Source organism: Mandrillus leucophaeus, unplaced genomic scaffold (assembly GCF_000951045.1).
Source record: "Mandrillus leucophaeus isolate KB7577 unplaced genomic scaffold, Mleu.le_1.0 Scaffold139, whole genome shotgun sequence".
In the NCBI taxonomy this organism is placed as follows: domain Eukaryota; kingdom Metazoa; phylum Chordata; class Mammalia; order Primates; family Cercopithecidae; genus Mandrillus; species Mandrillus leucophaeus.
The window spans coordinates 868,766-884,913 of record NW_012101354.1 but is presented as its reverse complement, the minus strand read 5'-3'; the positions used below and the strand labels follow the sequence as shown (position 1 = coordinate 884,913).

The 16,148-nt window shown below is 45.0% G+C and overlaps 1 protein-coding gene across 5 annotated transcripts in view; it reads left to right on the top strand.

Annotated features, from left to right (window-relative positions):
* Positions 1 to 6,285, top strand: part of TUFT1 (tuftelin 1) — a 44,829-nt gene extending 38,544 nt beyond the window's left edge. For all 5 annotated transcript variants that reach the window (XM_011973532.1, XM_011973533.1, XM_011973530.1 and 2 more), the window contains 4 exons: positions 1,429 to 1,534; positions 2,365 to 2,448; positions 3,657 to 3,757; positions 4,367 to 6,285. In XM_011973532.1, the coding sequence (XP_011828922.1) occupies positions 1,429 to 1,534; positions 2,365 to 2,448; positions 3,657 to 3,757; positions 4,367 to 4,430 (355 nt within the window). In that variant the 3' untranslated portion in view covers positions 4,431 to 6,285. The remainder of the gene's footprint in view (positions 1 to 1,428; positions 1,535 to 2,364; positions 2,449 to 3,656; positions 3,758 to 4,366) is intronic.
* The last annotated feature ends 9,863 nt before the right edge of the window (positions 6,286 to 16,148 follow it).

Here is a 16,148-nt window from a genome sequence, read left to right as displayed (position 1 = left end):
GAGATCCGGCCACTGCACTCCAGGCTGGGCGACAGAGCGAGACTCCGTCCAAAAAAACAAGGAGCAATCCTGTCTCCCTCCTCCAAATCCCTGCCAACAGCTTGATGGTGTTGAGTATAATAATCCCAGCTCCAACTGGGCATGGTGGCTCACACCTGTAATCCTAGCACATTGGGAGGCAGGGACAGGAGGATTGCTTGAGTTTAAAAGTTCAAGGCTGGGCTCACACCTGTAATCACAGCACTTTGGGAGGCCGAGGTGGGTGGATCACAAGGTCAGGAGATCAAGACCATCCTGGCTAACATAGTGAAACCCTGTCTCTACTAAAAATCCAAAAAACAAAACAAAAAAAATTAGCCAGGTGTGGTGGCTGGCGCCTGTAGTCCCAGCTACTCAGGAGGCTGAGGCAGGATAATGGCGTGAACCTGGTAGGTGGAGGTTGCAGTGAGCCTAGATCACGCCACTGCACTCCAGCCTGGGTGACACAGCGAGACTCCGTCTCAAAAAAAAGAAAAAAAAAAAAGTTCGAGATCAGCCTGGCCAACATGGTGAAGCTCTGTCGCTACTAAAAAAAAATTTCTTAATTAGCCAGGTGTAGTGGCATGTGCCTGTAGTCCCAGCTACATGGGAGACTGAGGTAGGAGGATTGCTTGAGCCCAGGAGGTCAACCCGGCAGTGAGCCATGTTTGCATTACTGCACTCCAGCCTGGGCTACAGAGTGAAACCCTGTCTCCAAAAAAAAAAAAAAAAAGAAAGGTGGGGTGGGGAAGAGACTAGCTTCTACTTGAATCTTTCCAGTAATGAAGAGTTTATTACACATGAGACTGCCCACTTTCTGACAGCTTTAATACTGAGAAAGTCTTTCCTGTGTTAATATAAAAATGGCTTCCTGGAACCATCTACCTGTTGCTTCTAGATTTACCCTCCAGAGTTTTCCAGAATGACTTATCCCTTCTAACCTTTCTGAGCCTCAGTTTCCTCACTTGGAGTAGGTGATCCCTGATGATGCTTCCAATGTGATGTTCTTTTTTTTTGTGGGACAGAGTCTTGTTCTGTGGCCAGGCTAGAGTGCAGTGGCACCATCTTGGCTCACTGCAACCTCTGCCTCCTGAGTTCAAGCAATTCTCGTGCCTCAGCCTCCTGAGTAGCTGGGACTACAGGCACACGCCACCACACTTGGCTGCTTTTAGTATTTTTAGTAGAGATGGGGTTTCACCATGTTGACCAGGCTGATCTTGAACTCCTGACCTCAGCGCTTCCAATGTGATGTTCTAAGGTACCCACCACCTACTTTTCAGGGCAGCCTCCTGGGGAATCAGGCAAAGGGAATCATATTAATGGGAAGCTCCCAAGCTCAAGGCTCTTCCTGTGACTGGGTAAAGAAGTCATCTTGTTCCCTTGCTTCAGCCTTCTGGTCTTTATCCCCAGGGCTGCTGCCCTGGAGAAGGAAGTGGCTGGGTTGCGGGAGAAGATCCACCACTTGGATGACATGCTCAAGAGCCAGCAGCGGAAAGTCCGGCAAATGATAGAGCAGGTAAGCTGGGTTGGTTTATAACCTGCCCTTGGGGGGTCACCCCAAGTCTATGCTCTTATTTGTTTCCTAGGGAGCTTGACTTATATTCATACATTTCCCATGTCAAACATTTATAGCTACCAATTACCAGAGTTCGCGTTATTAGGATTTGCTTTTCTCCTATCTTTCCCCTGCTGTTTTGTTTGTTTGCCATTTGGCCTCTGCTTTCCAATAGGAAAGGAAGGAAAAGGTTAATTTCTCATATACTCTGTGAAGAGTGTGGGTAAATGAGTAGTTGAGTCATAATAAACTCTGTTATCTGTGCAGATTATCAGTCTTTGAGCCTCATGGCTGCTTTCCTGCCTTACCCCACCTGAGCTTGAGGGTAGCATACTAAGGATTTGTCGATTTGCAGAATTGTTTTGGGAGCCTAACGCCCCGTAACTGGGAGGTTGGGAGGTCATATGTGCTTCGTGTCAGCTCATTAGTGTCTGTTTTATTTACTGCTGTTTTCCATTATCTAGAACAGAGTCTGTCATGTAGTAAGTACTCAATAAACATGTCTCAAATGAAAAAATAATTTGTATTTTCCAAAACCAAATGGAATGGGTTTTGAGTCATTCATTATTTTGGATTCTCAGGGTGGTATTCCCCTCACACACTCCTCACTCCCGCCCCTGGGATAATCAAGAGTTTAATATTGACTGAAAGGAAGCCTTTGTAGAAAAGCTAATGAAGTCATATGGAGTTGCGGGGCTCTGCTGGCTTCCCCAGCAGCTGGGGTGAAAAGTCTGGTGAGTGTGTAATGAGTCATTGCAAAATGAGCTCCAGTGTCTCCCACACCTTTGCAGCTGCAGAATTCAAAAGCTGTGATCCAGTCAAAGGACGCCACCATCCAGGAGCTCAAGGAGAAAATCGCCTATCTGGAGGCAGAGGTGTGTGTGCTAGGCAGCCCAGCAGGGGAACGGGCCTCTTGAAGAGAAGGTGGTCACAAGGGAGACAGAGGTTATGGAGGGGTCTTTGTCATGTCTCGCTGCTGCTCTGAAGTGAATACCCAGGGTGGTTGGTTGACTTTCAGTTCAGTTGAGTAAACATTTTCTGAGAACTTTCAGGAAGCTGCTAACAATGATGAGATGACCCCCTCCACCCCACCTTCAATTGACATGTCATCCTGGTGCAAGCCACATGCCATGGCTGCACGCAGGCTAATTCTGACCCTCCAGGCTTTGCAAAGGAGCTGGCAGTGGTGCTGGGCTGTGAAGGAGGAGGAGGCATTCATATAGATGGAATCTTTTCCAGGGCTAGATTATCTAACGAGTTGCCTTCCTAGTCTAATTTCCACTTTGCCATAGGGCCCTACCTATCTGTTGACTACCCGAAGATCACTTTGCAAACACTCTGTGAAGATCCCTTGTAGTGAGGGAGATAAATGGGAGAAAGGGTTATCTTTAGGGAGTTTGCAGTCTATAGTCAGAGATGAAATATATATTTTTAAAAAGACCAAAGAATGCTTTATAGAATAGCATATCAACAAAGGCAAGTGAGTATCTCAACTGAGGACAAAAAATTATATATAGGGGCCAGGTGCAGTGGCTCATGCCTGTAATGCCAGCACTTAGGGAGGTTGAGGCAGGAGGATTGCTCGAGGCCAGGAGTTCAAGACCTAGGCCAACATAGTGAGACTTTGTCTCTGAAAAACAAATTTTTTTTAATTAGCCAGATGTGGTGGCATGCATCTGTAGCCCAGTTACTTGGGAGATTTAAGGGAGAGGATCACTTGAACCCAGGATGTCAAGGCTGCAGTGAGCTATAATCACGCCACTGCACTCCAGCCTGGGCAACAGCGTGGGACTCTATCTCTTAAAAAAAAAAAAAAAAAAAAAAGAACTGTATGTAGAGGATATATAGGAAACCATCAGTCTGTCAGTGTTGTACAGAGTTACAGAGGAGCAGGTATTGGAGGACAAGCGCAATCTATGGTCACAAAGACGAGGCAAGACGGTATCCAGGTGGTGGCACACATGGTGGAGGTAGAGGCAACAGCAGCACAAACACAGGCGGAGAGACCAGAATGCACTAGGTGAATGAGACACCTGGGAAACCAGAAAAAAGGCCAACTCTAACCCCTAAGATTGTGTTACAGAATTTAGAGATGCACGACCGGATGGAACACCTGATAGAAAAACAAATCAGTCATGGCAACTTCAGCACCCAGGCCCGGGCCAAGACAGACAACCTGGGCAGGTGAGTGAGCGCGTGTAGATGGAATGGGGCCAGGGAGGAGGGGGGAAGGAGGGACAGAGCTATGTGGAACATTTAGTGCTCGGGCAAGAACAAGGCCCCTTTAGATCCAACTTTCCTCCCTCAGTCTCTAATCTGACCCATTGTTTGCCAGAACCATTTTCTAACCCAATTAGGGTAGAACCTGTTACCACAAGCCCAAGGAGGTCCATGAATGGCTTCTAGAGGTGTATGAACCACCTGAAATGGTATACAAAATTTATTTATAATGTTTGCATATTTCTAGGGAGAGGGTATTTTGCCTCTAATAGATTCAGAAAAGGACCCGTGATCTTGACAAAATCGAGAATCACAGCTATATCCGCTTCTCAGTTGTTTAACTGCCCCTCTCTTTTCTTCACCCTTGCTACAAGACACATGTATCATGCCCCAAATCTTCTCTTAGATGTCACTGAATAATTACCATTTTAAAGCACTTGGAACCCAAGTGATCAGCCGGCACTGCAGTGTAAGATTCCAGAGGCAAATGTGAAGATTCCACAGGCTCTGTGAAGGGTGGGCCACAACACAGCTGTTCCCAGCACAGCTCAGTGTTTCCAACCTTCTTTTCAGTATTAGGATATCCAAGCCCCCCAGCCCGAAGCCCATGCCTGTCATCCGAGTGGTGGAAACCTGAGCTGCCTGGAGATGGATGCTGCCATTGCTGCTGCCTCTGCCTCGGAGAAGCTCACTGCCCCTGTTGGCTGTTAGCGCTGACTTTGACTTTCTGACTGTCCCCTGGCTGCACCCAGGACTTAGGGCTCCTGTGTCTCACCATTCCCAAGCTCCTGGCCACTCTATGCTGGGCAGACAGAGCATGAGCACCTATTCAAGGCAACTGCAGCCCTTTGGAAGACATTGTCCTGCGAGCAGGACAGGGCAGTATCTATATTCCTACAGCGACTATTTTTCTCTGTAGAGAGCCTCCCTTCTGTTGTAGACTGGACTCTGGCTGCCCCATAAGCCAGGCCTTCATCAGATTGGGAGAGTTGACAAGATTTGCCTCAGCCCTAAAAGCTGGAGACACAGATGTCCAGAGTGATTGGAGAGTGTCCTGGGGGAATGAAGTTCCTTCCACAAACACAGCTCAGTTCTTAGCAACAAACTGTTTGTTTTTCTACTTGCTCCACCTGCAGCCTACGCTGACCTGGCCTCCTGCAGACAGATAGTGGAGTTACCTGGCGAGGCCTGGTGAGAGCCAGTGAACCTAAGCTTTGGGTGGTGGTGTCTTTCTGGGGAGTAGGGAATGTACATTCAGGGAGTAGCCTTTTGCAGAAAAAATCTCTAGGGCTACAGACAGTTATGTGTGACTTCTCTCTACTGTGAAAACTCCCAGAGTCTCTTTAGGGATTTTCCCTAAGGTGCACACCACCAGGCACACCTCAGTCTTCTTGACCCAGAGCCTAAAAACTGTTTCCACTGGGTTCCACCAGTCCCAGCAAAATCCTCTTTGTATTTATTTTGCTAAGTTATTGGTGGTTTTGCTTACATCTCATGATTGATATAATACCAGAGTTCTATAGCCTTCTCTTGCAATGTTTGGATTTGCTTGAAACTGGGAAAGCTGTCAGAGTGACACTATTATAAATCTTTCTCTTTCCTCTGCGTGTTTCTTCTCCCTTTCTCTTTCAAACTTGATCTGCAGCTCAGGAAGGTGAGTATACTTTCCCTGAGGCTTTGGGGTCAGAGTATATGTTGTTTGGAGAAAAAGGGCAATCAGGACTCTTCTGGGGCCCAGATGAGTTCTTCACTAGCCCTTCCGAACTCCTTGCTCCATAATTAGTCTTTTATTCTGGCTCTGAATGACCCTGCAGGTCATCATGGTTTTCTTTTTTGATTGTTTTTCTTTTTTTTTTTTTTTTTTTTGAGATGGGGTCTTGCTCTGTCACCCAGGCTGAAGTGCAGTGGCACGATCTCAGCTCACTGCAACCTCCGCCTCCCGGATTTAAGTGATTGTCCTGCCTCAGCCTCCCGAGTAGCTGGGACTATAGGCATGCCACCACGCCTGGCTGATTTTTGTATTTTTAGTAGAGGTGGGGTTTCACCATGTTGGCCAGGCTGGTCTTGAACTCCTGACCTCAGGTGATCCACCCGCCTCGGCCTCCCAAAGTGCTGGGACTACAGGCTTGAGCCACTGCGCCCGGCCCATGGTGTTTTTCTTTAGGGCTCTTCCTACAGCCTTGAGAAGTAGATAGGCATCAGAGTATGCTACTATAGGAATCAGAAAAATTCAAAACAAATGTGGATTAAGTGTTTAGGCTCTATGTGGCTCACAACCAGAAGCCTTAAGTCTGTGTGTTTCTGTGTCCCAAGACTGGGCTCACATTCTGGCTTTGCCCATAACAATGCCCTGGGACTTCAGGGAGTTCCCTCATTTGTAAAATGAGGGGGTCAGAGCAGGTGATCTCCATGTTTCTTCCCATTCTGATATTGTTGTCTGTGGCATATTCTTTGTGTGGCGAATTTAATAAATTATGTTAATGTGTCTCTTTTGACCTCCTGGTCTGGTTTCCTTTCACTTTTCAGGGGGGATGAAAGAACAAAATTGTAGTGCTTCTTGGAAGATGGGTACCCTGTTATCCACATGTGGGAGGTGTGGTCCAAACATCCCAAATGCCATGATGTGAGGACTTCGTGGCATTTATAGAGGTATTAGAAGCAGCTCAGCTCCGTGGTCTGAGTCGTGATTATAGGAGGCAGCCCCTAACTTTAGCTTTGACCCTCTCTGGAGCAGTGGCCTTGTAGGATCCCTAAGCTTGGCCGCATTGTGTCTCATTTGGAAGAGACAGAGGTAGAGTCCTGTGATTACATAGAGATAGACCCAGCAGCACTGGAGGTAGATGAGTAACTGCATGCCCTTTGCAGAAATGAAAAGCACCCTGGAAATGCTGACTGCAGCTGTTCAAGGGGGTTCGTTTCTGGCTGTCTCTGGGCATCATTCAATTAGTCTCATGATTTTTTTTTTTTTCTTTCTGCCAAGGAGGCAGTTGACTGCAGGGCCAAATGGGGACATAGCTGAGTTTACGCGAATCTTCTCTGGGCCAAAGAAACCAGAAACACAACACCCCCTCATCCCTGGCTTATTTCCTTTCTAGCTCCCAGTTCTCTTCTTCAATTGAAAGAGTGTATATTTTTCTCTGATTTCTCTTCTTCCCCCTTCTGCTTCTCAGCCAATTCACACCGCAGGCTTCAAACGCATTGGAAACCTCTTTCCTTTCCAAACCTGGATTTGTCTTCTGACACCCGTGGCTCTCTTCTTTCTCTGGCAGTCTTGTTTGGCATGGGTAGATCTAGACTGTACTTGCTCTCAGAATATTAACAGGATGGAAGCAGGGCGGGGTTGACCAAGGTGCCAAGAAGACTCAGAGCTGGAGGAATACTGGAATGAGCGTGCTGCCCTACACGAAACGGAGGCTCCTGCCGGGCATCCTGGGCTCAGTGGGAGGAACTGAGATTTGTGTTGCAGATAATGGAGAGGTCTGGAGGCATTCCAGAGACTCGAACCAGGGGTCTAAGAAAGTCCTTGGACAAAAACATGCCACTGGTGTGTATTTCCTAGAGTTTAGTTACACCACAGCCAAAGAGAATAGAGGCATGCCGCAGGGGAGCGGGGGCGGCGGGGGGGGCTTGGAAAGGGAATGTAGTCTGGGAAATACAGTTTGTATCTTGGCTATCTTGTCAATTAGCGATGGAGAATGGGGGACTGAAGGAGAATGAGATAGTGTTCAGGGCCTGAAGAAAGGGTGTGGCCAGTAAGGTGCTCCTGGCTTCAGTGGCCTGTTTATTGCCTCTGTTTTGTCATTTGTAAGCCAGCTCCTCTGTGCTGCCTTAATATTTTGTGGAGGGAGGATAGTCTGATTCCCTGGGACCTCTGCCATGAAGGCCTGTTTCTTTGAGCTGGATGTTGAGAGCTGCTCAGACATGCAGCCGTCATCAACAGCGTCCTATAAACCTGGAGCGTCAGCCCAGCATGGGAAAAGCAGCAGCAGCACCCTGCCTGTCGAACAACTGGCCCTGTCTTCCCTATCTTCGTCTGTTCCTTCCCCTGCACAGGAAAAAGCCTGGCAGTGACACAGTATTTCAAGCAAATGGTGCACTGGAACTTTTTTCAAACTAAGTTTCTAAGGCCAAGAATTGATTGGCTCATTTTCATCTCTATTTAAAAGTACCTTTTGCTATGAAATGTCCCACTGGGAAGTGTTTCCACTTTGGAAAGGTGCTCTGACATGACAGGAGTTAAAGCAACTTAATTACGCTGGGCGCAGTGGCTCACGCCTGGAATCCCAGTGCTTTGGGAGGCTGAGGGGGGCGGATCACTTGAGGCCAGGAGTTTGAGACCAGCCTGACCAACACAGTGAAACCCCATCTCTACCAAAAAATACAAAAGTTAGCCAGGTGGGATATCGGGTGCCTCTAGTCCCATCTACTCAGGAGACTGAGGCAGGGGAATGGCGTGAACCCGGGAGCGGAGCTTGCAGTGAGCCGAGGTTGCACCGCCGTACTCCCGCCTGGGCGACAGAGCGAGACTCCATCACCAAAAAAAAAAAAAAAAAAGGCAACTTAATTTGACTGAGAAGGGTAACAACCTTTGGGTTGGAAAAGCAAGCAGCTTTCCCTCTTTAACCAGCTCTTTAGTGTGTGTTGCTGTTTTCTGCAGGGCCTCTAATAATCCCCTGGCTTCCTCATTCCTCAGAGCCAAGCATCACTGAGCTTGGGCCTGAGCTCCTTCAGTCTATGACTCAACAACAGGTGTTAGCCTAGGGCCCTTGGCCTCTTTTTTCACACTTCAATTTAAGACTTTAGCTTTGCAAGAAGAAATTGTTTCCTGTCTTCCCTGTCTAAGTTCTAAGCAGGATGGCCTTGAAACTCCAAAGTTGGAGACTAACTATTCCCTATTCCCTCTTTCTCCAAGGAAAATCCATACCCAGGCTGAAGATAAAGATGTTTCTTAAAGGTAATTTCTAGCACAGCATGCTCTGTGGCAGTGAGACCTACTTTAAACACAAAATGTGTGTGGCCTTTCTGCTGGAATTTCTCTTCTCCTGGAGCCCCCTGGGACACAGAATTGAGGGTGGATAGTAGTAGCAGGATAATTAATTTCCTAAAAGGTGTTGGTCGCCAAGTCTTAGACCACAGGACCTCAGACAGCCGAGGGAAAGGAAGTCATTAGTACTTGTGACTCAATCTATCAATTCAGTGCTGATTATACACCCAGCCCTTCCTCTCACTAGGATTCCAGGCCCAAACTTGTATATGTCTGCAGGAGTTTTATCACCCTATGTCTGTTTTGTTTTTATTTTATTTATTTTCTGAGATGGAGTCTCGCTCTGTCACCCAGGCTAGAGTGCAGTGGCATGATCTTGGCTCACTGCAACCTCTGCCTCCCGAGTTCAAGCAATTCTCCTGCCTCAGCCTTCCAAGTAGCCGGGACTACAGGCGTGTGCCATGATGCCCGGCTAATTTTTCTATTTTTAGTAGAAACAGGGTTTCACCATGTTGGCTAGACTGGTCTTGAACTCCTGGCCTCAGGTGAGCTGCCCTCCTCGGCCTCCCAAAGTGCTGGGATTACAGGCGGGAGACATGACGTCCGGTTCTGTGTCTGTTTTATATTTGTCCATATGTGCTTGTGTGTGAACTGGCCTGCTATGTACAATATATTTCTTACTGTGGGAACAAATCTGAAGAACACTGGTTTAGAGGACAGACCTCTGTCCTTGACTGTATTGTAATCTCAGGGTCGAGGTCCAAAATGGACTTCCTTCCAAACTGCTCCCTGTCCCTTTATCCCTTAAATCCAGTTTGTCAACAGGTCCTCATGTTTCCTCTGTTGAAATATCTCTTGGGCTGGGCGTGGTGGCTCATGCCTGTAATCCCAGCACTTTGGGAGGCCAAGGTGGGCAGATCACCTAAGGTCAGGAGTTCAAGACTAGCCTGACCAACATAGCGAAACCTCATCTCTGCTAAAAATACAAAAATTAACTGGGTGTGATTGCGCACGCCTGTAATCCCAGCTACTCTGGAGGCTGAGGTAGAACAATCGCTTGAACCCAGAAGGTGGAGACTGTAGTGAGCCGAGATCACGCCATTGCATTCTAGCCTGGGAGACAGAGTGAGACTCTGTTAAAAAAAAAAAAAAAAAAAAAGGAATGTATCTCAGAAGTGCGCCTTCCCATGTTCACAGTCTCAACTCATCTCTTGAAGCCTAGATGACCGCTGAAGCCAGTCCTTGCTGATCTCCACCTCCAGCCTCTTATCTGCCCCACATCCACCCTCCCTACCACTGTCATCTGAATCTTCCCCAAATACAGTGTTCTTTCTATCAGTCAGGGCTATTTAGCCAGGACAAAAGAAGGATGATAGCAGTTTCCAAAGAGAAGGTGGGTCCCTTGGGAGGAGCAGCAGCAGTTTTACTCCAGAGGGCAGAATCTGGATGGTGCCGGGTAGTTGCAGGGAGATAGCTAAGAAACAAAAGAATCCATTGACAATTAGAGCAGGGTGGACTATCTTGGCAAGTAGCAAGTTTTCCTATACACACCAGCAGTATCTCAATTAGAAAACAACGCAAAATATAACAACAGATAGAAAATACCTAGGCATAACCTTTATTTGAAATGTCAATGACCTATGTGAAGAAAATGACCAGATTTTGTGGAGAAAGATGGGAAAACAATGAAGAAAAATTTTCCTGGATGGAAACTTAAAATTGTAAAGATGTCAATTCTTTATTTTTAGGCTTTGTGTAATTACAGTGAGTTACATTGTAATTCAATAGAGTCTTTTTAGAACTGGATATAATTATTTTAAAATTCCATCTGGAAGAATACATGGGAAAATGGTAAAGAAAATTTTGAAGGCAGAGCTAATTTGGGAGGATTATTAGTCTTGGCAAATAGCAAAGCATTATATAGCTTATACATCAATTTAAGAGACTAGCTAGGCAGAAATAGACCCAATTATACAATATAAGCATTTGAAAAGGATAAAAGCAGCATTGCAACTTAACGGGGAGAAAGGCATTTGAACAGTTGGTTAAAAATTTGGGAAAAGGCCAGGCGTGGTGGCTCACGCCTGTAATCCCAGCACTTTGGGAGGCCCAGATGGGTGGATCACGAGGTCAGGAGATCGAGACCAACCTGGCTAACATGGTGAAACCCCGTCTCTACTAAAAATACAAAAATCAGCCGGGCGTCGTGGCGCACACCTGTAATCCCAGCTACTCCGGAGGCTGAGGCAGGATAATTGCTCCAACCCAGGAGGCAGAGGTTGCAATGAGCCAAGTTCGCGACACCGCACTCCAGCTTGGGCAACAGAGTGAGACTCCATCTCAAAATAATAATAATAATAATAATAATAATTGGGAAAAAGAAACTAAACAGCATACCTAAATTCTATATAAATTAATTAAATATTACAAATTGTAGAAAAACTAGAAGAAAATACAATTGAATATCAAATCCAAAAGGAGATACATTTAGAATGTTAGTATTGAAGGTCATGAAGGAAAATATTTTTAGTTCATAAAAATGTAAAATTTCTGAATTAAACTAAAGGCCCAAAGAATGAGGACTTGTTGGTGACAAATGTGGTGAATAGGCAACATTTTTATTGATCAGCTCAAATTGATACAAATACTAAGATTCTACTAGATCAGTGGTCAGGATAAGAATAGATAGTTCATTAAAAATTCATATTCTGGTTGGGCGCAGTGGCTCACACCTGTAATCCCAGCACTTTGGGAGACCAAGGTGGGTGGATCATCTGAGGTCAGGAGTTCGAGACCAGCCTGGCCAACATAGTGAAACCCAGTCTCTACTAAAAATACAAAAATTAGCTGGGTGTGGTCGTGTGTGCCTGTAGCCCCAGCTACTCAGGAGGCTGAGGCAGGAGGATCACTTGAACCCAGGAGGTGGAGGTTGCAGCGAGCTGAGATTGTGGCACTGCACTGCAGCCTGGGCGACTGAGCAAGACTCCATCTCAACAGTAAGTAAATAAATTCATATTCTTTTGAATGCACATATTTATTAAGTTCCTGCTCTCTGCAGGCCACTGTGTCTTTGACCAAGGATTCAGGTAGGGACACGGCAGTGAACAATACAAATTTGCTCTTGCCCTCAAACATCTTGTGTTAGGTAGGATAACATGGGCTACAAGTTGGAGAAAATGTGACTGCAATTGGTTTAAACAACAAAGGACCAGTGTTACTGGCTGAAGTGACAGAAAAGTTCAGAGACATTTTAGACTCAATTGAGCCTGCATAGACAAGCTTGAGGTCTCACCAAAGATCCAGCTTCTTTTCATTTCTTCTCTCTGCAGAAGAGGTTTGTTGCAGTGCTTATTATAATCGTATAAAATAGGAAACAACATGTGTCCAACAATAGAGAAACGGGTAAGTAAATGAGGATGCAGTCACTCTGGGATATTATGCATTCACTACAAATGGCTGTTATGAAGACTATGTCGCATGAGGGAACAGTGCTTAGAATGTTAAGTGAAAAAAGTAGGACACAAAATTTTATGGACATTTATTACAGCTTTGCAAAACAAAATGTTTCTGGAAAGGCTAGAAATAAATACACCTAAATGCTAATATGTTAGTGGGGTGGGTTTTGCCTTTGTTTTTGTTTTCTGTTACCTTTATTCTTTTATCTAAATTTTCTAGAGTGTTTACTCTCTCTCCAGCTAGGCTGTGTTCTTGCTGCCTTCTGCACTTACTGGGATCATTGCTGTCTTTGTACAATTACTGGTGTGATTTCTTTTACCAGCAGTGCCTTCCTCTTTTGACCTATTAATCCATTAAATATTTACTGATGATTGAATCAAGGGTATTGTATAGCTTATGGAAGTTAATGTATTTGAAAACACTTTTGTAAAGTGCTTCACAGATGTTAATTGTTATTGTTAGGTGGAAAAAGAGGAGGAGGAGGAAGAGAAAGAACCTATTATTTGCATAATATTGAGCCAGGTACCATAGGGATGTCTGGATGGAAAATATAGAACAGGGTTGTAGCCTTCCAGAAGTTTGCACTCTCGTCAGATGGATGGGAGAAAAACAGCAGCATGTGAAATAGATGAATAGTCATGGAATATGTAAAATGCTAACATGAGAGAAGGGTGGGGAGGATGTGGAGCTAGAACTAGGCTCCGAAGGATTTGGGCAGGTAGATTGGCAGGAAGAAAGCTTGAGTTGGAAATGAATGCGGCATATGTGGGGGATGGTGAGTCCAGCTGAAGAGACCTTTGGGAAAGTGGCAAGAGGGCAAGGAGAGACAAATGGAGTGGGCCTTCTGGGGAGAGTCTGGATTTTATTTTATTTTATTTTATTTATTTTGTTTATGTTTGAGACGGAGTCTTGCTCTGTCACCCAGGCTGGAGTGCAGTGGTGTGATCTCAGCTCACTGCAACCTCCCCATCCCTGGTTCAAACGATTCTCCTATCTCAGCCTCCCAAGTAGCTGGGATTACTGGCATGTACCACCATGCCTGGCTAATTTTTTTTTTTTTCTTTTTGAGATGGAGTCTTGCTCTGTTGCCCAGGCTGGAGTACAGTGGCGCGATCTCGGCTCACTGCAAGCTCTGCCTCCCGGCTTCGTGCCATTCTCCTGCCTCAGCCTCCTGAGTAGGTGGGACTACAGGCACCTGCCACCATGCCCAGCTATTTTTTTTTTTTGTATTTTTAGTAGAGATGGGGTTTCTCCGTGTTAGCCAGGATGGTCTTGAACTCCTGACCTCAAGTGATTTGCCTACCTCGGCCTCCCAAAGTGCTGGGATTACAGGCGTGAGCCACCGCACCGGGCCTGCACTCTAATCTTTAAAGTGAAAGGTCTCCATTAGAGGTTTTTGTTTGTTTTTGTTTAAACTAGTATGTAAGTTCTGGCAAGGCAGGGATTTTCCTTGCCTATCTTGTTCAACACTGAATCCCTAGTATCTAGAAGAGTGGTGCCTGGCACATAGTAGATACACAATAAATATTAGTTGAAGAGAAATTGGAATGAATGAATCACTAGAGTGACATGATAAAATAAGAAATCTAATCCCAAAGAGGCAGACAGAATGATTGAAAAGGTAAAGGCTGGCAGCAAGGAAACAAGTAATGGATGTTAGGGCACCTCCAGGCATGAAGCAATGAGGGGCTGAACTGTGATAATGGCCGCTGGACTGGAAAGAAAGGGACTGTTGGTGTGAGAGTCACTGGGAAAGAACTGATAGGCCTTGGTGACCGACCAACTGAATGCAGGAGACAAAGGAGAGAAAATAATCAAAGATAACATCAAAGAAAGTTACTCATTCTTTAAGACTTAGCCTGTGTTCTCTTTTATGAAGGCCTCCCAGAATTCTCAAGCCTGTGCGGTGTTCCCTTTCTGCTCAACACAGATCATCTGTATTCCCCTGTTGTAGGATGTCATAATGTACTGTCTTGCATTATAATTCAGACTTTGCATTTGTTTCTTTCCCCAGAGAGACTGCAAGCTTTTAAAGGTCAGGGATATCTCTAATTCCACAGTGCCCAGTGCTAATAGTGCCACAAAGTAGATAGTTAATAAGTGCTCACTGATTTAAAACAAGTTTATTCAATCAAGCCATCCTGGGCTGCATCAGGATGGCTTTGAATGTGGCCCAATGCAAATTCGTAAACTTTCTTAAAACATTAAGATTCTTTTGCAGTTTTTTTTTTTTTTTTTAAAGCTTATTGTCTATTGTTAGTGTTAGTGTATTTTATGTGTGGCCTAAGACAATTCTTCTTCTTCCAGTGTGGCCCAGGGAAGCCAAAATATTGAACACTCCTGATTTAGAAGAAACCGGTATTTTTTTTTTTTTTGGTCATAAGGAGGCACTTTTTTTTTATTTTTTTTAAATTATTATTGTTTTCATTTTCTTTCTTAGTTGGTCCTAGGGAATGAGGAAGAGACAGATTCTGGTTCCAATATCCTTCTTATGGAAGAGTCAAATGCCAGCTATATTATCGTTGCCATCAGCAATAAATAATCTCATTCATTCATTCACTTGTTCTTGTATTCAATCATTCAACAATAGGGCAATAGTGTAGCACAGAGTTTAAGGAGTTAGCATGGGCTTTGGGTCTTTCTCATAATCTTAGATATGTTACTTACTGGCCATGCTAGTTTGGAAAAGTTATTTAAGCTCTCTAAGCCTTAATTTCCTAATCTATAAAACCAAAATAATAATGCCTGTCTAATGAGAACATTTACCAAGTGCTTATATGCACTGTCATTTAATCCCCATTTTACAGATGAGGGAATTGAGACACAGTAAGTCACTTGTCCAAGGATGCACAGGTAGAAAGTGTCAAACCAGTTCTAGGTCATAGGTGATTTGATTCCAGAGCCCTTGTGCTTAGTGCCATGCCTGACAATCTCATGGGTGTGGCAGTGGCCAGCACAAAGCCATATGAGGGGATCCTATGTGGCACGTTTGGCACACAGCACACGCTAAATATGTTAGTAATTGTTAATAAGTATTTTTTGGCCAGGTGCAGTGGCTCACACCTGTAATCCCAACACTTTGGGAGGCCGAGGCGGGCATTTTACCTGAGGTCAGTAGTTCAAGACCAGCCTGGCCAACATGGTGAAACCCCATCTCTACTAAAAATGCAAAAATTAGCAGGGTGTGGTGGCACGTGCCTGTAATCCCAGTTACCCAGGAGGCTGAGGCAGGAGAATTACTTGAACCTGGAAGGTAGAGGTTGCAGTGAGCTGAGATCGTGCCATTGCACTCCAGCCTGGGCAACAAGAGTGAAACTCCGTCTCAAAAACAAGTAATAAATAAAAAATAAATAAATAATTTTTTTTAGCATTCAATGTCAGAGAAGATATAGGGCATGGCTTTGAGGATGTGAAGAGGAAAAGATACACAGACTCTGCCCTCAAGTTGCCACCAGTCTAGTAGTGCCACCAGACACTTGTGTAAACCAAAAATAAAATTCTAAGCCCCCTGCAACTATCTGAATGGACCCCCCTTCTCAGCCAAGGGCATTCCAAAGTTAACCCAAAAAACTAGTTCAGGTTAGAAGCAAGAGCTGGACATACCTCATCATACCCTCATCCCTTTTGGAATTACTGATGGAACAGACTCTTTAAGTCTCATAAGAAACATTTACAATCTATTGTCTCTGAAGCCTGCTACCTGGAGGCTTCATCTGTATGATAGAAGGTTGGTCTCCACAATCCCTTATCTTGACTCAGATATTCCTTTCTATTGATTCCAATTTTATTGATTCCTGACATAGCACTCAGGAGATCCTGAGAACATGTGCCCAAGGTGATTAGGCCACAACTTGGTTTTACACATTTTAGGGAGACATAAGGCATCAATCAGTACATGTAAGGATGTACATTGGT